This window comes from Clupea harengus, chromosome 18 (assembly GCF_900700415.2).
Source record: "Clupea harengus chromosome 18, Ch_v2.0.2, whole genome shotgun sequence".
NCBI classification, from domain to species: domain Eukaryota; kingdom Metazoa; phylum Chordata; class Actinopteri; order Clupeiformes; family Clupeidae; genus Clupea; species Clupea harengus.
In genome coordinates, this window is record NC_045169.1 from 4,570,678 (window position 1) to 4,598,153 (window position 27,476).

Consider the following 27,476-nt stretch of genomic DNA (forward strand, 5'->3'; position numbering starts at 1 on the left):
AATCGATTCCCCCCCCCACCCCTACCAACAAGGTGGTCTCTGTAGTAAAATATGATAATCAATAGTGTCTAAAGCAGCACTAAGGTCTAATAGAACCAGTATTGAAATGCATCCATTTCGATATAGAATGAGTAGGTCATTCAGAACAGGCTGTCTCAGTGCTGTAAAGCTGGATTACAATACTATTCTCTAAACTTTAGGGCTATCATTGGTACACTAGTATGGCACACCCCCATGCAACTGGGCAATTGGCACTCCTCTGCAACTCGCAGGACAATAGACGGGTGACACTCGTGGCCTTGCCGTTTGAAATATGGTTTTTCAACAGTTGACGTCCTGTTAAAGGGATTCTCCCTTTTGGAATATATTTGGATTGCCCAATGAACATACCAAATTATATACCTTTTAAGCTCCTTTCTGTGAATTTATTTGGGCACCATTTCTACGATGTCTTAGGAACACCCAAAACACATATGTACCAAATGTCATGTTTCTATCCACAGCGTAATGACTTTTCATATAATCCCCCCCCTACTAAAATGTTATAATTTCCTCTCGACATTTAGATTTAGATTTTCTTCATATATTTTATATGTACAGAAAAAGGCATCTACACAACATAGACAAGAAACACAGGCAAGAGTGTGTGAGCAGAAGTACAGAGAGATACAACAAATGCATACCCAAGTAATAATGCTTGACTACGCATGAAATAGTGATTCATTAAGACATCTGTTTTGACATTGACATGCTGGTTTCATCAGCAGTATAAGCAGCAATTCGATTCAGGCTCGATGGCCTATTGATACACCAATAAGGCAAGTTTGTTTGAAAAGTACATAACCATGGCACATTGCTCATCATGCTTGTGTTGTATATTTACAGCCATAAAATAATTCTACATGTAATTTCTATTTTGAATACTGAAGATAATAGCCTTCATAGAACGTAAACCCACAAAAATCGTACCTTGCCTCATTTCACATCCGTTCACTACTGTTATATTCTTGCTAGCTTATTTTTCATGTGTACACACTGTCTTCACAAACATGTAACAACAAACCTCTGCCTTGTCAGCTATCTGTCTGCAGTTTTCAAGGGCTATAGAAGAAAACTTTTTTCAGGATATATATCTTCATATAACCAACCTGACTTACAATCCCAACATAGAAGCTTGCATCTACAAATACACTACAAAGCACACCGTTATATGTTCTTGGGATCACATGACATGTATAGCATTTGTAATTTCATTTCAATGAACCACAGATATAATCATGATATTAAAAAAGGTTGTCCCTTCTGTATATCTCACAGACCTCCTCGGTTCAGATTAACTTCATGTTACTGTATCAGACGAGAATATGGCTGACAGACAAGCTTCATTTACATTTTGCAATTATCTCACAATAATTGTATCATGTCTATAAAACACAGGTAAATAAAAAATGACAAATAAAACATGTAAAACATAACACATTGTCACAACTTCCAGTTAGCGTCCGTACAATTACAGTGTAGGTTCATGCTAAACTTGCCATTAAAAAGCAACTTTTTTTCCAACGGTTACCAGGACACGCTAATGACCGTTGTTGTGTAGTTGGAATATGTATGTCTATGTTCACAAATAAACTGGCTTCATATGCTAAAAAAGGGGGGAAAGCAGTTGAGGTTTTTATTATAAAAATGTATCCCTACCGTTTTAGTTTTCACTAATAAATCTTCTGTAATATACGTTTCCAAAAAAATAATTTTGTATTTTCAAACACTAACTACATACGTGAATCCCATTGCTACCACTGCTATAACAGACTTAGTTAGCATGCACTCCTGCCTTTCGTCCAAAAGTGCAGCCACACACATTATGTTTGTGCTTGCTCTGTGACAAAGTCCCCACTGTCAGTTTGCACACTGGTGATAGCATTACCATAACATTCTTTTCGGATTAAGACACAAGGTTTCAGTATATAAAAACAATCATTTAGACAATATGGTAATACTGAACATGAAAGTATTTCACATGTTGAAAACTATATTTTGCATTTTGAATTCCCATAGCACATTAGTGAACAGGGTACACACATTCAATTGCAATCCAGCCATCTTCTTGCCAAACCATTAGCTTAATTATGAAAATGTGTTCGTTTTTGGCTGATTATCTGCAAACTCCATAACTTAATTTGCTTAATATTTAACACACACTGGATGTAATCACCAGGTCCTGTATTAGGCCTGTTTCTGTTCTTATAAGTAGTCCATGTGGAGCATTTTCACAGACTCCTCCCATAATGATTGGTGTTATTAGTGTTGGCCAACTCTCAATGTTTTTACCAGACTGATTGAAACTGCTATCTTTCATTATTTATGGGATATGCGCTTGAAATCCACATTTATGATCTGATCTTCACAGAGAAGTCGTGTTACTTGCTTTGAGTGACACTTGACTGATGCAAACCGTAGATACCCTTTTGGGTTTTTTTTGTTTGCTAAAGGGCACGTTTGGCAATTTCTAAGTTTGCCGTTCGTCTGGACTTTGCCACATGTACCTCTGTGGTGTGTACACTGTGTCTGCAAGCTTGCACTTTTTTTTGGAACAGGGGTGTCGATTTTCCCAGGCGTCAAACTTGATAGTCAAATATGTTTACCGACAAGCCACAACTTGAGCACCACCTTATCCCATTCAGCAGAACATTCATCGAACTCTCTTTCATCGAACTCTCGACAACACTCGCTAATGGCCCATAATGACATGCTGGCGACTCTCCAAGCTTTCCTTGCCACTGTCCCACCAATCCATGCGACTTTGGTTTTAAGCGATATTAAGGTAGAAATAGACTGCCTGTGACCCAGTCTGATCTGACCTGAGCCACCCCCCCACCCCCACCTACACAAGGGGCTCAGGGCATGTTTTACCCAATAGCTCTGGACTCAGATACCCCATGGGCATGACAGGCATGGCAGGTAGGTGTTTGGCAGAGTTTGGTGGGGACTGGGGAGTGGAGGCGTTGAGCAGGAGGCTGTGTTGAGCGTCCACGTCCTGGACCACCGTGTAGTCAGACACTGGGGCCATGGGTGGCACTGCTGGGTTGGCATCAGGGAGCAGGTAGGGATTTTGGTAGTCCCCTGGCATGGCTGGGGTTGCTGGGAATGTCACAGGACCCCACTGGTACTCTCCAGGCTGTTCCTCCTCCTTCAGAGGAGGTGCTGCTGGTGGTGGAGGTGGGGCCTGGTAAGAGCCCGGTATCCCCTGTGAGGCTTCACTGCTGATGTGCCTGGCAACACTCTCCGAGGTGTAGCCTCCGTCTGGGTTCACCACCAGCAGATGGAACTTCGGCGTCTCCTCGTTTGTCTTATTCTCTTCCTCCTCGTTCTTCTTGCCGCCCTTCTCGCTCTCCTCCTTCTTCTTCTCTTGCGCCGCGCTCTGTGACAGGAGAGAGCCCGGAGAGAGCACCACCCCACCCGTAGGGGTCACCTCACTGACCTGGGCGTAGAAGTCCATGTTGGCCCAGTTCGGGACACAGTTGACCTGGTTCTGGACGGGTGGATGGGTCTGCTGGGAGCTGGCGTCCAGGCCAGCGATGTTGGCATGAGGCACTACCAGAGATTGCCCGTCTCCTCCACCACCCTCCCCTGCCTTTGCCTGCTCCGAGGGGGGCAGCAGGGCGGCCATCAGCAGGGCCTCTGCGTCCATGGGCAGCTCTGGGTCGTAGCAGCTAGCGCGTCCCGAGTCGTCATCCTTGAGGTTCAGGGCTTGGGAGGAGCCCAGGCAGCCGCGGAGGCCAGCCAGCAGGTGCCGTGTGTCCGAGGGGTGGGCTTTCTTGTCGGGCTCGTCTATGTCCAGCTCGATGAACTCCACCCACGGCTCGTCGAGGAACATCTCGGTCTTGTACATGTGTTGGCTGCTCAGGATGGAGGTCAGGTCGTCCAGTTTGCCCTTCTGCGTTTGTAAAAAGTATTTGAGTAAAAGAGTGATGAGAGAGAGAGAGAGAAAAAGACAGAAAGAGAGAGATGAAATGGACAGAAGCATTAATGTATTCCTTCAGCATGTCTGCTCTCAATATCCGGTCCACAGACATTTTTACTGCAACCTCAATTTCCATCTTAATTCAGTAGTATGGACTATAACACAAGCTGAACGGACACATTTATTATCAGATAGCAGTCCACATAACTGGCTGTACCTTTCCCATATTGTATGTAGAAACTAATTTATATAATGTGTGTAGATAATGGTTACATAACTGGCATAGTGACCTCACCCAAACATGTGTCTACCATAGAGCATGCAGACAAAAACAAACACACACACACACAGAAACAAGCAAATGACCATACCTTTAATAGTTCAGAGTCAATCCCTTTAATTTTGGGTGCTGGGACAGGAGGCAGCAAAATCACCATTAACCTATGACACCACAAAAAAGAAGGCAAAATCAAGTTTTCTGCAGGCCCTGCAGGCATACATTCACACAAACATCACACAAACCTTAGCCCAGTTAAAGCTAGGCCTACAGTCTTTGATTCTGGTGAAAGGTTGTCAATATTTGCCCTCAAAAGCTCCCCTGAATGAATAAAGGTAATTATTATACAGCTCCTCAGAATGTTGCAAAAAGTTCCACTGAATTGAATGGGCCATCCCAACGTTCAGTGGTCTGATATTTCTTCATAATGAGCGCTGTAAAAAAGAAATGGCCGCTGCCATTGGTAACAGGTTTAGTGCTTCTAATTCACATCTTTCATAACATTCCCGGAAAATAAATCCCTTCAGGACGAAACAAGACCCAGACACACACTGTTCGTCCAGTCTGGATTTTCCTATACTGACTGGCGTCCTATACATTATCCCTTACTTATATAATGCTCATCCTCTTTAGCCAAGAGGAGTAAACAAGTACAGGTTAAATAACATTGAACACTCAACCACTATTACTCAACCACTGCATATCCTTGCCTCTCTCTCTCTTGCCTCTCTCTCTCTCTCTCTCTCTCTCTCTCTCTCTCTTTCTCTTTCTCTCTTTCTCTTTCTCTTTCTCTCCTGTGCTATTACCTTTGCTGCTGAGTGAAGATGATAAGCATGAGTAGGATCACCATGCCAACCACACCGAACACCATCACCAGTGTCATGGGGAAGGATGCATCTGTACAGAGAACACAGCATTTCTTCAGTTAAAGGACTCCACACAAACCAGCAACCCCTTTCATGTCCAGATAAACAGATACATATACATTTCCCCCGTCTCTCTCTTATACTTACACACACACACACACACACTCACTCACCCAAAAAAGTATTGACGTATACAGCTATTTTTTGCCTAATTCTACCACATCTTGCGGATCTCAGCTAAAAAAGTTCTGAACTATGATTTACTATGATTTACTATGATTTACTTGAAATATGATTTATTGGTCTTAGAGCATTTCCCCACGATTTTGGCTTAGGAGAACAGGGTCTTCTTTGAAGAAACTACATAAAATATTTATCAGTACTGGATGCCGAAAGTTACTCATTATGTTGACACTAATTGAGTTCACGACATAGATGACTATAATTCCCACATTGTTGTCTGCCTGGAATGAACAGACAGCTGTTTAAATGGCTAATATGAAGATGCCTCCATAAAAAATTAAAAAAAAATGCAAAAGCAATATGACAAACAAATACAAATGGAAAAAAAGAAAAAATGTGAATGTGATGAGGTGACTAATGTTATTTAAATGTATCAGACAAAAAAGACTTTGTGTTCGTGCCTTGTGCTCAGGTCCTTGTGCTAAATTGCCAGTGCAGGATAACCCTGTTCTACATAGATAGTCTTGCTTAGGCTCTGCCAATGAAACATGAAATAGGTCTCAGCGGCATGCTGATTTATGAGCAGCCTCCCGAGTCAGATGTCCCTCTTCGGTATTTAGACCAGCAATGGAAGCCACTGGAAGAATTCACAGCACTACTGTTCTTTACCCTCATCTTGTTTTAGCGACTACATTCTATAATCTGCTAGTGCAACAATGACAATCCACCATTGGTGGGCTCTGAAGGCCAATTAGTTGCAGAAAAGCTGCTACTGTTCAGCTACTGTTCAGTATTCAACTTCCGTGCATCTCCACATAGATGACGGAGCCATAACTGTCTCTGAAGGCAATGGCTATGGCACAGTAAGACAAAGAGCCTGGAGCCGTACCTTTACTGGGTATCTCAGCGACACGCACCGTTATGGTGTCGCTATACTCCCCGAAGTCCTTGTAGCCCCGCATTTTGCACCGTATGCGCACCTCGTAGGCCTTGTCCGTCTGTAAGCCGTAGATGGGCTGGTGGGTGCCTCTGTCCTGATCGAGCTGTGAAGAAGACGAGGCGTCAGCCAGAGTGAAAACTAACCATAACATTAAACAATAAACAAAGACAAAGTAGATGTTACAATCACTTATTTATCACAATTACCCATTAACTGCTAATGCTATTAAAAGGTACAATCCACGATCCTGGTGAAACGTTGTTGCTCGACAGCCAATCAAGTTACACCCCTCCCTTCCTTACTCCTGATGCAACGAGTTGATTGGCTGGAACTGTTTATAGCTCGGGCTGAGCAACTATGTTTGTTTTCCTTTTACAGAGCCGGGACTATATTTTTTTGGAGTGCACACATAGAACACTCCCAGGGCCGGGAAGAGCAATTCATTTAATTTGACTCCATTACTAAGGTTGAGTATGTGCTCTGACTGCCATTACAATGTGCCTGGCTCTTTGGCATTGGCACCCTAGTTACGGATAGCTTTAGCATTCTAATTTAAAATTGGACCAATTTAGATTGTTAATTGTCCTTACCAAAAATTTGGACCCAAAAAGATCTAAAAAGTGGGCCCAGGTTGAAAAATCTAGAAGTTTCCATTTAATTTGACAAAATCAAATATGTTTCTGTAACCAGGTGTATATTATGTCTCAAAAACAAACCAAGCTGACTGAATGATTGAATCAGTCAATCATTGAATGAATGATTGTTTTTACAGAAAACAAACAAATGATAATTAATTTATAATATTATATTCATAAGAATGCATGGTTAAAGCCTAGAAAATACAGCGTATACTAGAGAAATCGAATCATTTCCATTCAAACTGCCCTGTGTGCTCCTCTGACTCAGTATTATTTACTGCCTAAGATGTTCTGCTACAAGAAAGGTCAAGGTATCATCTGACCCCAGTAAACATCTTAAGACATGCTGACGTGTCGTCATTGGTCATGGGACAAAGACATGGTTTGCATTATAAAGATGCTTTCCAGCCAGACATGTCTTGTATGTTTGCTGAGCACACGTTTGACTTGCGCTTGACTTTGCAGACTCACCATGTCCCAGTGTGACATATTGACCAGCCGGTACTGGATCTGGTAGACGAGGCTCATCCAGCCAATGTCTACGGCCGCGGAGGGCGGAGGCTCCCAGCGCACCATGATGTCGAAGTGGAGCCTAGAACGGCTCACGTTCAGCAGGGTCCAGTTGAGATTCACGGGGGCGTCGGGCTTGACTGTGGGGGAAGAAAGAAGGGGGAGAGAGTCAGCCGGATTGAAAGAGAGCCAACTTCTACGCAATCCTCACTAAACAATAACTGTACAAATCATACACTCATACTCTTCCATTAGGTAGAAATGGTGTTGATTCCGTTAAGAAAAGCTATGACGAAATATGTCAAATGTTTTTCCATAACTAAGATGAGATGATGAGATGGTGAAGCACCTGATTTTGTTCTCTTTAGGAACTGATATTCCCTCTTGTCTTTTCACAGAAACGTCGGGCCAAAAGTATTGCATAATAGGCCTACATTTCAAGTTTGAAATAACAACGTCCTATGTCAAGTGCTTTTTTGACAGCTGACCAATCACAAGCGGAGTAGTGAAACATGTCGATTCCCATAACAACAACCCTCTGCCTAACCCTCTCCATTCTCACCACACTGCCATGCACTTATTCTGCCCCATACTCTGTGCCAGCCTTTACCCACAATACAAATAATTGCCACCATCAACATAGTTCTATTTCGTTTCTCCTGACCGCCAGAGGCAGTGCTTACAGCACTGGTCTGGCGGTCATCCGAAACTCATAGAACCGTGGTTACATACGTAACCTTCGTTCTATTTCGTTTCTCCTGACCGCCAGACCAGTGCTGTAAGCACCGCCTCTGGCGGTCATCCGAAACTCATAGAACCGTGGTTACATACGTAACCTTCGTTTTCTGTTTCATTGCTCTACTTACGCTGGTAATAGTAACCCTACAAGCACACTGTATACCCACTACAATACCTGAATGCTCTCTCTCCACCTTATCCACTATCAATTCTGTATGCATCATGTATACCATATTATGTTTGTATGTATTGTGTACATTTACCACATGTATGCTAGCATGCTATGCCACATGTATGCTACCCTGTTACAACATTAACTCTAGATTAGCATAGGTGGTTATGTTAACAAAATACACTTTTAACTGTTTTTGGAACAAACGCTGACAGTGTTTTTTTCTACCTCTACCTCTGGCCAGTGTTGTTTATCAAAAAAAGATACTCTGTGTGAACACAATCTTAGAGTGAAACTTTTTAGCCTGAAATAACTGCAGCTGCCCATTCACTGGCATAGGTCCGCAACATGGCAGCCAGGTTAACGTATCCCAACTATAGATAGGATCCACTCTCTCTACCGTTGGTCTTAACTCACTTCACGCTTGCTGCAGCTCATATTACACACTTTCCCACAGTCACACACACCACTTGTACAACACCACCACTGTCAGGGTTGTGCTTAAAGAGACACATTCTTATTAGCTAGATCAAATAACTATTTGCATAATAAAATAATTGATTTATTTTTTCAAAATGCTGGTATCGTACCGTTACTCTAGTGCCCCAGTACTTCTTCAGTATTGGTACACCGTGCAACACTACTGTGTAGCAAGGTGAGAAAGACAGAGAAAGAGTGTGTGTGTGTGAGGGTTTGTTACAAAAGGACTTATATCCTATGGTAATCTAGTTATTCTAATGTTCATTAGCCAAGGATTCCTAAGAGTAATCCTGTATATATTGTTTAAAGAAACTGAACAAAAAACATGTTTATTCAAATTTTGTAGACCATTCCTGGCCTGACTTTGCTTTTACTTTTACTCACTAAATTAACCTTCAATAGGCCTGTGCATGAATTTAGGAAGGGCTTTTATTTTTAAATGCCATCTCCACGTAAGAGGACACAATGATATCCTTTAGGTTTACACTATTTACAATTTACCAACAGAATACATGCCAGAATAACATAATGTGAAGCCTCGTCAAACTAATGTCTAATACCAAGCTAAATTCACCGTCTGATTTTGGGTTGAAGTTTTTCACCCAGTCCAAAAGCATTTATAACATCCTTCCTCCACCCACACTGACAGCACATACTCTAGGCCTATTTGAAATGGCTATCAAAGCTGCTCACCCTCACTTTATTCCTTCATTTCACAAATCATGTAGCTACTTTTGTCCTCACTTGAATCTCATACGCATGTTTCTTCATGAAGCTCTTTGTCAAAATTGCCATTTCCATTACTAACTGGCCATAGCTGATAAAGTGAAAGTTAATGCACTGCAAGTTTAAACCTAACGCCTACAGACATGAGACCATTATGCTCAAGACAATTAAACTTCATGTTTCATCAGTGAATCATATCTGCTGCTACCTGTATCTTAATGATGTGGAAACTACGAGAGCAGAGTTGGCTCTTAGCTTTTCCTTTTGTCGACCTGACAAAAACATTGTCCATGCAGAGTGGGCTGTGGCAATGTGAATAAAAATGGTCCCCTCCTCTGTTTCCTTGGTTTCACCTAGCCGACGGTCCCACTTACCGATGTTTTCGACGGTGAACCATTTCTCGTCGTATGTGATGTTTTGCTCCACGGAACGCAGCTCCACATAATAGGTCACCCAGACAAGGGTGTAGTTCCTGCTGAAGTGGCACTCGTTCGGGCGGGTGGAGGAATACTGTGGACACTCGCTCCTTTCCCTCCTGGTGAATGGAAGTAAACAATGAGCTTAGGATAGATAGAATTAATTGATAGAATTAATTTGTTGTAAGCTCTGTGTATGCCTAACAGTACATCGACATCCTGCAACACTATATCAAAATCTATACTTCTCTGGCCGAATTACATCAAAATCCTGTGCAGAGAGAGAGTGTGTAGCCTACACTAGCTTAAACTATCTGTTCATAGCATTAGCAAAACCCAAGACTTACTGCACTACTGGTCACTATATAGGCCTACTAGACGAGGCTCATCCATTGAGGAAAGGGAGGACCATCTTCTCTGAACTTTCAAGGAAGAAGTTAATTAATATAACGTAAATTTAACAGATTAATGTGTCAAAACACCAATAACAAATGGCTATTTTAGATGTTGATGTCACTGAAATCGTCCAAATACTGAAAGCCCCCGCTGCCGCGATTGAAAATGACTGCACGGGGGTCGTCCTCTGCACCCTGCTGTTAGTTCATGGTAGAGTAAACGTACACAGCAGTGTTTGTCTACGCTGTGACATATCTGAGGCTGCTAATCAGATTTCCTCCTGGGTGTTGGAAGGATAGGGGGCATTAGCTTAGCTTATTAAGCAGCGAGAAGAGAGCTCGAGCAGCCCTCCGGGAGCTCCTTAGGCTCTATAACCCTAGTTACTGGTAATTACAGGCAGCCGAGTCAGAGAGACCGTACCCCTCCGCCCACCCCTCTACGTGCCATCAGCACTGTCGACGACCGCATGCCTAATGCTTCATGTAGAGCAGGTACAAAAACAGGTTGCAAACAAAACAGATGGGGCTTGTTTGTGTTGAGGTGATGAGGTTCATCAGACAACCTCTTTGGCACTACTGTTACATTTACATTTAGTCATTTAGCAGACGCTTTTGTCTAAAGTGACGTACAAGGAAACTACTGGGCATTGGATAATTGGTTTCTCCAATCCTTCTTTTCTTTCTGCCGTTCTTTTCCCTTCTTTTGTCTTTCATTTCTCTGTTTCTTTATGGGCATTGTGTTCTTCTTACTGGTTCTGCATTGTGTAGAAGAGCCTGAGGGCACCAGGCTCTGTGAGGTTCTGGAAGCTTCCAGCACTCCACCAGCAGTTAAAGGTCTCCTGCTCCCGAGACAGACATCCAGTTAGATGGGGTCTACTCTGGGGGTCTGTGAGAGATAGACAGACAGAGGGAGAGAATGAGGCAGAGATAGCATGCATATGTGTCCACCATGTGCAAAAACAATCAGTAATATTAACACTATATTAACACTTGCCTCGCAAGATTTAAAGCCTAGCAAAGGTTAGCAAAAATGTTCACAAGACACAATGTGTTAATAGTGATGCAGCCAAAGCTAATAACTTTGAAATCGCAACCACAGAGCAGCCAACAATGGCCTTACCTCGAGCCAACACAACATGACGTGACATGGAGAATTTAAAAGAATGTTAGCTACAAACATTTGTCATGACTGTGGGAAGAGGAAGTCAAATCAAGGGTAAGGCAGGGCCTGTTGCATCAAAAGAGACACTAAAGAACTCAAGGCCAAAACCCTGTTTTTTTGTTTCCTTCTGACCAGCATACACAGACTTGAGAATCACTCCACAGTCACCCACAGCCTCAGCCTTCACAAGCAAGGCTGCAGAAGTTAACTGAAGAATCACACAGGAGGGATTTTTTTTTTTATAGTCAAAGGGTTTAGCTGAATTTATACGTTTTTGCGGCAGCTCATCTCTCTGGTGCCTCTCCCTCACCCCGCCCTGCTGCCCCAACGCTCCGGCTCACATACATTTCCCAAGCACTCGGCTTTTTGCGCAACCATAAATAAGAGAGCGAGCGCGATTGATTCCACCCCCCCCCCCCTCCATCCCCCTGAACCGCTTCCCCCACCCTTCCCCTCCGTCCTACCGCCTTCACTGCTCTCGTTCTGGCTTGGGGGATAAATCACAAACACCCACTAGCGGTTCTAAAACGGCACAGCCTGCATGGATTTCACCGAAGGGGGGCTGTGCATGCATCGGGGTCTTTTATTTTCCCAGAGACGTAAACACACACACAAGACGCGGCCTTTAAATTTAATGCCTGCCGCTCCGCATATATATGCCAGCCTTCTGGAGAGGCTCGTAAAAATATATACACATCCAATTAGCCTCTGAACAGAGTGTCTGCGCTGGTGGAAATGATTCGCTTGCCTCTGCTCCAGTCGTGACAGCAAGATGGATTCACTCTTAGCTGCTGAGCTGCAGAGTCTAGAACAATCTGTGACTAAGGACTGCGAGAGCAGGTGAAGGCCTGTCGTCTCCTACGCACTCTTCTCCGCTGGTGGACAACGCACAAACACATCCATACACACACGCACATACACACATCCATACACACGCACACTCGCTGTACGTACGTAGGCTATGCAGACAAATACACTCAGGCTTGCAAGGACATATAGTAACTACACAGGAAGACACACACAGGCACACAGGCTTAACTCACTGCCTGGTCTCTATCAGTTTGCTCGCTTGACTGGTTTTATAACCACTCTCCTGCACCTCCACGACTCCAAGGAATGTTTAAATCCTTCTAGACACATCCACCACTGACTTTATAAGCCTTTATAACTATATATCTCACATGGCCATAAAACAATATTCAAGACTGCTTGAGGAGGATGGGAGGACAGGCCTGAAGACAAACTGTACGTGGTCTATTAAAAATACACCAGTATTACGGCAAAAAGAAAAATTATAACAGAAAGAAAAAGCCTGAGTCATTTCATTATTCACCACAGATGCTTTGAATGGTGTACAACTTTCAAGGTGATGCGATCCATTTCACAAATTATATCTGAACAACTTGAGATTAATGACAGCATTCCAATTATTGTGCGCGTTAAGAGCTGTGTGGTCAGAGTTACAAGTGTGTCTAAGAACACAAAACATGAAATATGGCGTGTTTGAATTTTTGGTAAAACAACACTGAAACCAACAGAATGTTTCTCAGGTCATTAGTATTGAAGAAATAGGAACAGGCAATAGCTACACTGCAGGGTCGACACACTGCAGCTGGTTCCTGTTTACATTTCTCTCTAGACACACTCATAGACACACATGGCCTTCAATGGCAGACAGCCATGTGGACGCAGGAGTAGACACGTTTGTAGATGCAGACACATGTGCAGACGCAGACACAGACACATGTGCAGATGCACACACATGTGCAGACACAGACACAGACACATGTGCAGACACAGACACAGACACACACACAGACACAGACACACACACATGTGCAGACACAGACACAGACACACGTGCAGACACAGACACAGACACATGTGCAGACACAGACACAGACTCAGACACAGACACATGTGCAGACACAGACACAGACACACACACAGACACAGACACACACACATGTGCAGACACAGACACATGTGCAGACACAGACACAGACACACGTGCAGACACAGACACAGACTCATGTGCAGACACAGACACAGATGCAGACACAGACACATGTGCAGACACAGACACAGACACATGTGCAGACACAGACACAGACACATGTGCAGACACAGACACAGACACATGTGCAGACACAGACACAGACACACGTGCAGACACAGACACAGACTCATGTGCAGACACAGACACAGATGCAGACACAGACACATGTGCAGACACAGACACAGACACATGTGCAGACACAGACACAGACACAGACACACGTGCAGACACAGACACAGACTCATGTGCAGACACAGACACAGACGCAGACACAGACACATGTGCAGACAGACACAGACACACACACATGTGCAGACACAGACACATGTGCAGACACAGACACAGACACATGTGCAGACACAGACACAGACACATGTGCAGACACAGACACAGACACATGTGCAGACACAGACACAGACGCATGTGCAGACACAGACTCATGTGCAGACGCACACCATCACGTGACATGTTTGGGGTTTGGCCACATGGTCGGTCCAGTGCTCTAAGTGATGCACTTCTTTCTTAAACACACAACCCCGCAGGGCTAACACGCTATTTTCAGAAACACCCAAACACTGAGCTGGGAAGTTCTGGGGGAAGACACTGAGCTCTGCCATGGAAAGTGCTGTCCTGTTTGGTCCAAATCGCTGCAGAGAGGGCCATTTATCATCCTGTTGCTTGGCAGCCAGGAGGAATAGTGACGACTGCCCTTGTGCACCAGCACTTGATGTATTGAATCAACAGGGACCTGCCTGCAGTTTTTGCCTTGCTGGGGTATATTCCGAAATACACAGGTGATTATTTGAGTGGACAATCTGAGATCCATCTTGACAGCCTTCCACTGTGCCAGAGTGGTGATTACAAAGAGGTCCGCTGTATATTCCAACATGAATTTAGTCTTTAAACACTTTCTGGTACTTTTTAGACCAACTAAAAAAGGAAATTGTATCACAAGCACAGAGAGAACTGAGAATTTCTATTAAATCTCAGTAAAGGTGACTCATATTTTATTCATGTTGTTGAAGCTGCAACAAGAAAAACTTGTTCTTTCCCTCTTCACAGAGTGGGGCACAATGGACAGCCTTCCTACGTTAAATACTTACCTTACTAAACTTTGCAAACGCAAGCTAGTTAAGAGACTTTCTGGAGGCGAGCCCACACTCTGTATTAAACTGCCCATTAAATACGTACGTGGAAAAAGTGTCACTAATGAATTGTCTTTGCCACTGGACTTGAGGGCTGAGCAGCTTTAGGGGTGGATGGACTGGAGTAAACAGGCCATCATTACGGATCATTAGCTAACAGGTGAGCGCTGCTCTGAGTCTTATTGCACACCAAGTGGCCTGTGCACACAGACGTCAACGTCAGGATCTCATTAGCTTCACGACTCCATCCACAACACACACACTTACGGACACTTACAGGCATACATGCGCACAAATCAACACACGCAAATTGACACTGTCCACCTTGTTTTTGGTGAATGACTGGGCTTCACAGTTCTGCTCGGAGACATCAGGTGCTCTGAGCAGGGTGGAGGTCATAACAAGCTTGTAGTGGGAGGCTGTTTGGAATTCATTACCAGCCGGACAGGACAGTGCGTTCAGACACAATAGCCTGCTGGGACATTGTTAGACTTCCAACCTTTTTTCAGAAACCCCCCCACCCATCCACAAGCATGTTTTACAGTGTGGAATGCAGCCATTTTGTTTTGTGTTTTCAGTATCCTATAAAGTGATTTCATTAACTACTGCAACGGGTTATATTCACAAAAGACACTAATTTAATTAAATGTAATAGATTCTTATGTCATGTCTTGTCAATAAAGAAGGACATTGCGTAAAGCTATGTAATCTGCATCATTCAATGTCTGGCAGGTGCATCTCTGCATAGTTTGACAGCATAACATTGACCACTCAGTTACTAAATTGATCGATCATTTAACTCAACAAAAAATATGTTGCCAAATAGCAACTACGCTCTAAAGCGTACAGACAGTGAATAAAATAATCCAGTAGCCTATCAGTCATCAGGGCCAGAGACAAAAAAGTAATATTTGTTTGTATTTTACAGCATAGTACTCACTCAGGTTCGACCACTGATCAAGGCACTGTTCTCGCGTTTACCGCTCTAAAAAAACATCTCTAAGTACTAAAGTGAGAAAAAGTGCAATTTCTCTGTCTGCAAATAGGATAATTCTGTGAAATATTAGTGTCGTTTTCACGATTCATTAAATATAAGCCAGTATGTTCTGTGCAAAACGCAAAATGCAAATCTAAAATGCAATGTAATCATTACAGAGAGCCGAAGAAAAGACATGACGAGGGAGTTGAAAAAAAAAAAAATCATGGATACAAAGAAAAGTTAAATGTTGCACACATATTTCTTGTTCTCTTTTGGTCCACACATTCATTTCTCTGTAAAAATAGCTCCGTGGTCTTTCATTGGACCAGGAGTCAGATGCAATGTGTGGCATGGTAATGTAGTGAGTTAGGCTTTATCTGTGTGTGTGTGTGTGTGTGTGTGTGTGTGTGTGTGTGTGTGTGTGTGTGTGTGTGTGTGCCTTCAGTCCCTGTCAGCACTATGTGGGTTAGCCAGCACAATACTCTCCCTTCACACCCACACATATCATGTCACACCTTCACTGTGACGAATGCAACCCCCTCACCGAATCCCCCTAGCCTAGGCTCTATTTTATGCCCCAGTACCTCCATATGTCAGGAAGGCAATCACAGATCCTAAACAGGCTTCACGTACACTCAGATATAAGGTAAGTCTGTCTTAAGTTCACTCAATCAGCATAGAAAGATGTTCCATTGAATTGTATGGGTGCAAGACATTCCGATGTCTCTCCACAGGACAGTGCAAAAGCAAAATGTCTAAGATGGGTGAAACACACCTTGTCTGATTAACTTTTGGGTTATACCTGTGAGAAAACATCTTGTTACTGGTAACCAATATGGAAATGCGTTTTTTGAGTACTGGGTGCTGATAACTGGTTGCCGGTGTGAACCCACTTTCCTGCAACACAGCTGTCTTAGCTCAGGGGCCCTCGGTGAGAGCAGGAGGGGTGACTGGGTCAGGAAGCTGAGCAAGGTGATATGCGACAGGTAAAACACAGCACCTCGTAGCAACAGCAGCCTCGCTGACCCCCCCTCCTCTACCCCCCAACCGCCGAATATGGCTGATGGCGCGAGGTGCGCGGCGTGACCCGATGCCCCAAAGCTGGCGCCAAAACAGTTTGCCAGGTATTGCGCCTCACTGACATTTCGGCCGGTGGGCCGACTGGGGTCAGCTCCCTCCCCTCTCCCTCTCCCTCTCCCTCTCCTCTCCCTCTCCTCTCCCTCCCCCTGCTGCTGAGGCTCTTAGTGCGAGCAGCTCACAGATCAGGTCTAAGTGGGAGCAGCCAGATTGACGCCGCGGGGGCAGGTGACTGAGGCTGAATGCGACCGTGGGATTGGGTTAAAGGGGTGGGGGGGGGGGGGGCTGTGGATTGGGAGCAGTTGAACTGTCCTACAACGACACTTACAACAGAATGTAAACAGGTGTTAAAAATAACTGCCAAACACCAACATACACTCACACTGATACACATGTACACACACACACAAACACAACACACAAATAATCCAGCACAGTCATGCAGACATGTGCATGGAGATAAATGGGCCGACAATCTTGGCACACATGATGTGAACACACTCAAAACACTTCAAAACACACACACACACACACACACACACACACACACACACACACACACACACAAACACACACACACACACAAGAATGAAACTCGATACCAAACCAGCCAAGTTAGCTCACGCATACGAGCTAACGCACACACCCTGCAATCCCTATCCACAAACTCACAGGGAAGCCTCCTGTAGACAAACCCCAGAGTAAAGTCAGTTCATCTGCTTGTCATTAACCAAAGCAGGACTGCCTTCCAAGACACAATGTTAATGACCAGCATGGCAAAGCCTGTGGCCTTTCCACAAGTGAAGAGCCCTCTTAACTCAGAGGAAGGTGAAACCGCGCCCAATTTTGTTTAAGCCCATTACGCGCTAAAACTCTTTGAAGTGCTGTGTGACAAATGGTGAGATGGGCATCAACCAGAATGAAGTGAGATTCATGTGGATCACGCGTTCTTAAGCCTGCCCTAATGGTCATAATCTCCTGTAATACCGTCATTATTCGAGTATTACTCGCGTTGTGACTTATCGGCGCTAAAGTGAGGCTAATTCCCCGGGTGGTTCTTTTGGCACTGAGGAGGTCCGCTGCTGGGATGGGTGAGCTGATGCGGGTGTCTGTTATCCCTTAGTGGCGGTGGAGCACTTTCAGAAAGTGAGGTTTGTTTTGTTTTGTTTTGTTTCTTTCTTCCTCACAACATGTTTGCAGAGATTGAGGATGAGGCCTAGCATAGCCTCAACAGGCAGTTCATCACGTCCCACGGTCCTAAAAGCCGTGTTGTTCCTGCAGTTCATAAAATGTTTGTAAAGCACACACAGTGGCGTTTTAACCGCAACGAAAACGACGTCTATAAGCAACTTTTTCGCATTTCAAAATATGCGCTGTGCTCCACCCGTCGAAAGAGGCCCTCCCTTTTCCATCTGGAAATTTCAACTGGGTCGTCTCTGCAAAACAAACACCGCCTGCCGCAACTTACATAACGCAGCCGAGGCTAAACTGATCTTGAGGAGGCAGGAGCTCCCCCCCACCTCCCTCCTTGCAGGGGGAATGGAGGGCAAAGCAGAGGGGGAGCGGAGCAGCAGGCCTCCATGTCGGCCTCTCCCTAATTTAGCCCAGGCCGCAGAGCATAAATAAACTCCACTCCGACTTTGAAGGGCTGCGCCTGCGACTGTGAGACAGGCCTGAGAGCTCACAGCGAGGCTCGGGGAGAAAAGGCTCAAAACTCACGGCAGCAGCAGCGCCAGAAAGTACGGGGTACGAAGATGGCTGAGCGATCCTAACATGATCACTGGGTTTAAAACACGAAAAAGCCCTCATAGAGAGAAAAAAGAAAAACAAGACTGGGGTGCGGTGCGGTTTGCATCATGAAAAAATTAATGTTTCTCTCCAAAAAAGCTACTAACAAGTCTTTTCCAGTTATTAAGGCAACGAGACAGTAAAATGTTTCAAATGCATCAACACATGAAACCAGTTTAGCTATCGGGTCTGAACAACTGTTAGCATGCAAAGACTTTGCTTTGAAAAACAAAAAAAAGGACACATTACAAGTTAGAGTGGTGCAAAAAAAAAACAAACAAAAAAAAAGGTCAGCGTGTTTGCACAACTTATCAGCAGCTGTTCTTTGTGTACAGATGTTTCACGCTTGCTGCCCCTGAGTTAGTTTTCACATCTACAGGGCGAACACTGACCCCTATCAAACAGGCAAGTGAGCCTTTAACAACCTCGCATTATGCTTGATGATGGGCAAATGTTCTGGAGACGCCAATGTGTCTAGCTATCATGTTTTCCATAAATTGTAGACAGGATACAATGTCAACTTTTCTTTTGCGTGGCTTAGTGTGAGTCTTTGAGTGGCTGCGTCGTTTGGCTAAGTACTGAACACTACATGCATAAAGTACTGACCACTACATGCATAAAGGAGAAATCCCTGAATGTATTTGAAATAACTCATGATATATTGCACTTTTCTCTCTGTCAGTCTAACAGAGTGCCCCTTCAAAGTCCACTTGAGTCTGTCTATGCCTCTGAACACAAGATTCAGGGACAGCAAACGCTTTTCTCTGATTGGTTCATTTTATATGGATTAGGGTTACGTGTTATTTGTGTTTCCATCACATTCACTTCAGGGTGACCCCATTTTACCTTCCTAGCCATTAAAGACCATGTGTACTCGTTCGTCACATGGGTATCCTTGAAATATGGAGTGCTGATATCACAAATTGTGAGGACTACATCAAAAGTCAGCTATCAACACTGAACAATCCCATTGTGTCAACAGATTAAAAAGAATTAATAAAAAAAAACATTAATTCTGGCTTTGCAAATGAATGTCAGACAAACTACAACATCAGCCCACACTTTAGCTGCCTTGTAGGAGCGTGGGAGTTATAAAACTCACTGCAAGGAGAGCTGAATGGAGATTTGAAATAGGGGTGTGCTCAGATCATCAAATACCCGGATAACCGTATGCACCAAAAACTCTTCAAATACTAGTTTCCCAGTTATCCTGCACATGGGAGGCTAGGAAAAAAATATGGGATACTTTAGCAAATACTCACTTCAAATAATTATGTTACGTTGTGGAGATGGTATGCACACTCGGAACAATTTTGGTATTAATTTGTGGAGTGAGATTGTTGCGCATGAATACTAGCCTGTGACAGAAGGCAGTCCTGACAAGTACTAGTAGAAAATGTACAATGTTTTTATCATTTTATCATGTAATCTCACATTTTATAATTTTCATGATATATCAGATATCTATAATATAATATCTATCCACAGTAATGATTCTGTGCACCTACAATAAAACTATTTTTTAAAGGTAACATATAGGAACCATATAAAACCCATATAATTCTATGGAGAGACAGTAGGCTGGTAACATTACCTGGAATAAGCAGCTAGGTAGCAGCTTAGCCACATATCAACAGATCCCCAGTAAGAGTAATAGTGAAGAATTGTGCTGTCAGGTGTAATACTAATGAGAAACAAAATCCCAATGTGAAGATTTAATTTGATCTAAGGCTAGAGAGAGTCAATCATTTAATTTACCTTGAAGGTATAGCCAAGATGATTGGTGTCTTAAGAGTTTTAAGTCCTGGCTAATGGCCAGCTATTGGCCTATACACACTCACAATAAAAAGTTGTACTAACTTCCCAATACATTTTCTATTCACTGTAGCCTTACGGACAGTTGCAAATAACCGTTGTGGACACTGTCAGATATCAAATATCAAAAATGGTTAATATGCACACCCCTTGTTTAAACATTTAGCAGATTTGGGAATTCTACAAATATATGTGAATCCACTTTGAACCACCCAAATCCACCAGCTCAGAGCATGTTTGGGCATTCCCACATCTCTACCAGGGCTTCACAACTGAAAACATAAATAGCGTCCATTGTAAGTATTATTAGACAGTATAATACTTATACAATAACTTCCTGAAAAGTAAAGTGAACTGTTTGCTTTTGTGTGTGCCATCAATGAAGTTGAGATGTGAATGAACCAGTGGATCTTAGCCACGGACTTTGCTTTATCAGTAAGCAAATTTACCTTTCATATTATTATTGATTTAGACATTATTTGACCAGACAAAAGCTACAGGGTCAGTTTGCATAGTGGTGGACCTTCCGACTGAATGCCCTATGAACTCCTTTTGCAACACTTCCACTAATATGGTTTCCTAAAAATTGCATTTGTTTTAGCAAAATGCCACTGGAATGTTTGAACTCTGCCCCATCTAGAGTGACATCATCATTATGCGAACATGATGACATCACCACCGTGCCATAGAGAATTACAATCATGTGGCGGAGAAAAGAAAAGACACAAATGTATAATAATATGTATTTGTACAAACATGTATAATATAATTATATGTATATTTTCTCATAACATTAATGCTGAAATTGTCACATACTTGGGACGTTAGGGCTACTGTTCTGAGAAAAACATAAAAATGTTAAAAGATTTTTTTGAAAACATATTTGGAGTTTTCTTGCCTAGCTGTGGTGGAATTCTCAATTACACACTTCCTCTTGTGTTATGTTCCTTAAATATTTTATTATAACTATTAATAGGGATGTGTGCAATGGAAATAATAACCTCCAATGCTTGATTTTCATGTAACATACATTCACGTCAAAACTAGAGCAAGTCTATGGATGGATGTCACTCTTCCTAGGCTGAGATGCACTGAGACATATGGCGGCAGTGTGTGGTATGCATGTCAGACTGAGGGAAGGAGTCATGCAGAGGAGACACCACAGTACCTTGGATGGTGGAGTCGGGCTCTTGCAGTCCTCCCCAGCTGGCCGGCAGGCTGAGGCAGAGGGAGCCGAGCAGGAGGAGCGTCACGGAGGAGATGTTCATCGCTCAGGCCTCCCCGGATCTGAGGGCAGGAGTAGGATTCATTAGGGAGAGAATGCTACCCACGTGACATAACATTTCCCTGTGAAATACTGAGCCAATATACCAAACACCACTCCTCTCTAGGACCAGGACACATACACACACACACACACACACACACACACACACACACACACACCCCGACCCCCCCCCCCCTTCTCCATGCAAGCCCCCACCCCCATTCAAATCTAATCTGTGTGCACAAACTGTGACTGCTATTTATTTTCAGCAGTCGAGGGTGACACCTTATACTAGACACCTCACGACTGACACCAAAACTCTTTGCTTACAATTGCCACAGTTGCCACAGGCATGTAAAGGTCTACAACTTATAATTATAATTTCAGGTCCAAAAAAATAATAAAGGATATGATCAAGCCCATATACTGACATTTATTTCAAGCATATATTGCTGTGATATGTTTGATTATTACTAATAAGACATCTTCTAATCTTCCTAGAAATTAATCTTAACTTCTAATCTGAATTGAAAACCCTGTTTCCAAGAAAACCCATCAACTAGTACCCACATATAAACAAGGCCCACAAGGACAATGATTGCGTTTGAAAAAAAAAAAAAAATGAGGCGGGAACACTTTCTTGGATTAAAGTCTGTGCCTTTGCCATTTCCTGGTCTTAATTTCCCAATTCCTGTCCTTTCTGACCAAATGTATTCGAATTCCAAAAATAAATATATATTTTTAAATGAACCTCCACACAAAGCTTGCCATGGATGAAAATGGATGAAAATGATATGTCAGCCCTCCAACAGACAGTACTGATCAAGTCCCAAGTACAGGCTGAACATGGACTAGTTTCACACCTGGCACTCACCGATAGTAACAGTTCATGTGGTGCTATTTCAAAGACACTTCTGGGGCAGGTTGGAAGGATCCAGCATACCTGTCTGTGTGCCCTTCTCATACATCCAGTGCTCTTCCAAAACCAGCGGCAACAGTGGGGCGATGACACGGAAACATGGTGATGGACCATTGCCACAAAACGTGAGACCCGAAACAAGCTCGCACTATATTCGGCAAGGACAAATGCTAAATATATCCTGCCTACTTAAAACATTCACCTCCACAGTTAAGAGCTGTACATTAGCTTCAGAAAAGACGCCATTCTAAAGAAAGGTATTCAAAAGATCAAAGCTTGTTTGAGAAAATAGAAAACTCTTCATGTAAGACCTTAGTTTCCTCTTGTGAAACTGGAAGTAAATGTCCTTCTCAGACCGTCTCCCCCCACAATGGCTTTCAGAGGCCCAAAGCTCTTCCATGCTCGACCAGTGTCAGGCCAGTGTCAGGCCCGGTCATTTTAACTTGAAATCCCCTCAAGGCCTCTTGCACAACCCTGAAATGTTACCCGACAAGTAGGATCAAGTCTGAGCTACCAAGCACTTGTATTGATTGAGCCCTACGAGTCAATACCTGAACCTTCTGAAGATCTCTCTAGAAATGGCCAATCTCACGACCCTGAGTCACTGCCACAATCACATTGCATTGCCATCAGAGGTGGATTTGACACTGGCTGTTCTTGGCAGGCCACATCCCAACATTCTCCAGCTCAATACACATGGCAAACAAAAAAAATGACAATTTTCTTGTTTTCCTTACCACTAAAACTGACTCTACACAAATGAATGACAGAGTGTGTCAGATTAGCAAATGACCACACCATTTTGGTGCTCTTAGAACAACATTCCTTTCCCCTGAAGTAGCAATTAAGGCTTTATCTAATGCGGATCTAATCTTTGAAAAGCTACTACAAAATGTCTGTGTGTGCGAGTTTTCAATCGTTCTGCTAACTCCGCTATGCTAACTTGATCTCTACTGCTCTACTGCCCGTCCTGTGGTTTCCCCCTTCTTGCCTACGGGTGAACAGGTTCAACAGCTGTCACAAACCAGACGCAAGACCACTTAATCCCCTCTCTGTTCTCCTGGCCATGTACTTGAACCCTCTCAGCTAGGCAGCAAAACAGCCAGCACCCTCTCCAGAATGCTCTGGCCATTCCTTACTGTGCAATAGGTTCATCAAGGAGACTTCACACCTATGTGGTTATGCAAGGGGCTCACCCTTTAAACTTCTGATGAACTGGCCCTCATACAATGGTGGTGAATACACTGGCGTTGAGTTTTAAGACTAAGTCTAGACTATGTCAGAATGCTGTCGCCACTAGGGATGGGCATTCGATTAAGTTGTCTTAATCGATCGTCGGGAGAATTAACGATCGATTTTTTAATCATTAATATTTTTATATTAAAATTCACTATTTATAGGCTATATTAAAATGCAGTGAAAATAGAAAAAACACAGCGTGTTTCCTCATTGAGATATTTATTACAAGATGAACAACTCTTGTGGCAGTTAAACTTACAAGATGGACAACTCTTGTGGCAGTTAAACGGGATCCGTTCAATGGTTACACTTGAAAATATGCGCTGCTGTACTCTTAAGCAGCGGAGCCGACAGCTAGAAGCCGGTGCTCATAAACACAACTGACCTTCGTTTTTTTTTCTCTCTAACTAATTAATCTCACATTTTGAAATTCATTCATCTAGATTCATCGTGATTAAAAGTTTGTTTTCTTCTAAAGACTAAATCTTATAAATTAACGAGTAATCACTTCATTCATTATTTTAGACACTGTTGTTTAATTGTATTTTGTTCGTGCTCTCTCGCCATCAGCCAAGGAATGTATGCGAGACACAATGGTGCCCCTCGACGGTAAATCGTAAGAATTGTCCCCTGAAGCAATTCGAATCACCTCAGTCAGCCCACCGTCTTCAACTATGTTGATGGGCCGACAGTCACCCGCAACCTAAACTGCTACAGCGTTGGTAACCTTTTCACGGACTGGTCTAGTTAATTTCCTAGAGAAGTCGTGGAGTGTGGGTTGGCGACCATCTAACCTGGGACTGCTTTCTGTCGGGTGCTTTGCATTAAGGTGATAACTTAAACACGAGCTGCTTCTGTGATAGCTACATTCAGCTTGACAAATGCTACATACAACTTTAGTTTTGTCGATTGTTCTGTCATTTTGCCTCTTAAACAGAAACTTTCCGCCCAACAATCCCTCAGCTCTCTCCATCTTCAACTACCGTCTCGGTCTCTTCTATCTAACTGACTGCAGACAAGGGGCGGTTTCGTGCCACGGGTCAACGCGCACCGGAAGTAAACAAAGTTGCGTTAACTGCGTTCAAATATTTGATTGCATTAATCTCCGCCACAATAATCTCATAGAATAACGCGTTAACTTTGACAGCGCTAAAATAAATAAATTACACGCACACTACGCAACAGAACATGCATTAGTTTTAATCGATGAAAAAATAATTTCATCGAGGAAATTCTTAATGATCAATTAATCGATCGTCGATTAATTATGCCCATCCCTAGTCGCCACCCTGAATGAACCCTTCCTAGATTATCTATAGAATCATTGTGTAGCACAAAGCCCTAAGTGAAAATACACAATCAACTCTTCAATGGTTAAGGTGAATCTGGTCTAACAGTGGTTGTTGACCCTCTGGACTACACCTCCATTTTGTAAGAGAATAAAACAAAGTGCACAGTCAATTATGGTGTATAAATGGGGTCCAAGCCTTATACACATCCCTTTCATCCTGAATAACATGGACAAACTGCACACTTAAAGCCCTAAACTCTCAAAAAAGTACAGAATGTTTTTCTCTCAAAACATAGTCAGTCTTGCAACAACATACCTTTGAAAGCTTTTACACTTACAAAAAAAACAAAAAAAACAGGGAAATATAATGAGGAGGAAGACTTGTAAATGGCATCCAACGAAATTTCGAGAGAGGAACCGTTTAAATGACATAGTTCTCTCTACATTCAGCGCATCTCTGATACCCACAAGGTCATCACATGACTTATGGGCCATTTTGCAGCTCGTTTACTCCCAGTTGTACTTTCCTGCGCAGTTTTAAATGGAGGAAACAGCAATAAAGACAAAAGGCAACCAAAAAAAAAAACTGCACAGCTGAAGGAGATATCATTACAAGCAACTCTGGCTTTTTGTCCAGCAACTCTCACTCTGCTAGACAAAAAACTTGAATGAAAGGGGACGAGGCTCCATGGCCGTTCCCACCGAGAGCCTCTCATTAGAGTAATTTGGCTCTGGAAATCAGGCCGAGCTGGAAGTGGGGTGTCCCACGGCGGGGGTAGCTCTGCTATCTGCCCACACCCCCTTTTCCTGTCGCTTTGAGCCGATGTTGTTCAGAGCCCCAGTCCGTCCGCACCGTGAGGAGGCCACGAGAGGGGCAGCAGCATGGCTAAAACATCCACACAGGGCATGTTTGTTTAAACTCCTCATTTTGGGGTGGGGGTGTGGAAACTTCCCTAAACCCTGATTGGTGGATGGAGGGTTTTCCCGCTATTGCTCCCTGGAAGGACAGAGGCTCTTTCTGTACAGCCACGCAGTTTGCCAGGGTGGGAGAGAGAGAGAGAGAGAGAGAGAGAGAGAGGGAGAGGGCCTTTTCACTTTCAAACAAACCCCTACAAAATGTCCCCCACCCCCCACCCCATCACAACCAATAGTACTTGTTGCTGGTGATTTCAATAACATGCCCTCAAGTCCCCTCATGACAGTGTTCCAATAATATTTGACATGACAGGTGATTTTAAAGGTATTCCACAAAAGAATGGAAACACATGATAACAGAAGCATCATCAATTTCCATCAACCCATAAGCAGAGCTATGCCATTACAGTCTCCGTCTCATCCTTGCCGTGCAGAATGCAGTGGGAGTGCAATTGACAGCCATTTTTATCAACCCTGGTTATGCCCATTAACAGCAGCGATTGCTGGCAGCGTTACCAAGACAGCTATCATCCACCTGGAGCGGTCTATCAGCTCAGCTAGCCCTGAGGGGGACGGGGTGGGCATTCCACTGCCTGCCTGCCTGCCTGCCTGCCTGCCTGCCTGCCTGCCTGCCTGCCTGCCTGCCTGCCTGCCTGCCTGCCTGCCTGCCTGCCTGCCTGCCTGCGCACGGACTGGAGGAGCGAATGCTGCACCCATCCCTTCTCAGAGAAGGGGGCCAGGAAGAGCCGCTAGCTCTCCAGCACAGAGAACCGAGCCAGTAGAAGCCAGCCAGTGCTGCATACCTCTGCCCCCATGCACTGTGTCACCTATGCATTGTCTAAATTATACCCTCTCTACTACCCTCAATGTTGCACCAGATAGATCATTTCACACCAGCTTTGGGCAGTCCAGTCCAGTCCAGTCCAGTCCAGAGGTGAGACATAGACTGACGTGGCCACAGGAGTCACAGGGGCCTGCAACATTAGCAAGAGTGCAAATGGCAACTGAAAAATTGAGTTGAAAAACATCAACTCAGAGTGAGTTGAAAAATCAGACAGCAGCCAGAATATGGGCTTTTTCTCATTGACAAGGTGTAAGTAATAAAAAAAAACTGAACTACTAAAATAGGACTGACAATTGAGAGTCATTACTGAGGTTGTCAGACCTCATTTACACAGTGCTGAGGTGCTGCAGGTACTTTGAGACAGATTTAGATTGGACCAGTTCATGTCAGCCATTGTCATGAAATGACAGATAACAGGAAAAAAGTGCCTTCGTAGATATTCACACATGATTAGCTTAGTTCATGCTAATGTACTACAAGGATGGGAAAATGATTAACTTTACAGGTCTGCCACTGGCAAAAAGAACTTGCATGAAGACGATTGCCAGAAGGACAGAGAGAGAGAGAGAGAGAGAGAGAGAGAGAGAGAGAGAGAGAGAGATGAGCTGAATCCTGAGAGCTTCACTGCTTTGTGATGGCACACTATCCCAGCCCCCGATCACTTCTCCTGC

The 27,476-nt window shown here is 43.6% G+C and overlaps 1 protein-coding gene across 1 annotated transcript in view; it reads right to left on the reverse strand.

Annotated features, from left to right (window-relative positions):
* Nucleotides 1–567: 567 nt before the first annotated feature.
* The window catches only part of ghra (growth hormone receptor a), a 28,887-nt gene continuing 1,978 nt past the window's right edge, over nucleotides 568–27,476 (reverse strand). Inside the window, exons 2-9 of the mRNA XM_012832181.2 lie at nucleotides 21,499–21,617; nucleotides 11,056–11,191; nucleotides 9,869–10,029; nucleotides 7,340–7,518; nucleotides 6,180–6,333; nucleotides 5,048–5,138; nucleotides 4,336–4,405; nucleotides 568–3,937 (exon numbers count right to left, since the gene is read on the reverse strand). Coding sequence (XP_012687635.2) covers nucleotides 2,885–3,937; nucleotides 4,336–4,405; nucleotides 5,048–5,138; nucleotides 6,180–6,333; nucleotides 7,340–7,518; nucleotides 9,869–10,029; nucleotides 11,056–11,191; nucleotides 21,499–21,598 — 1,944 coding nt within the window. The 5' untranslated portion in view covers nucleotides 21,599–21,617 and the 3' untranslated portion in view covers nucleotides 568–2,884. The remainder of the gene's footprint in view (nucleotides 3,938–4,335; nucleotides 4,406–5,047; nucleotides 5,139–6,179; nucleotides 6,334–7,339; nucleotides 7,519–9,868; nucleotides 10,030–11,055; nucleotides 11,192–21,498; nucleotides 21,618–27,476) is intronic.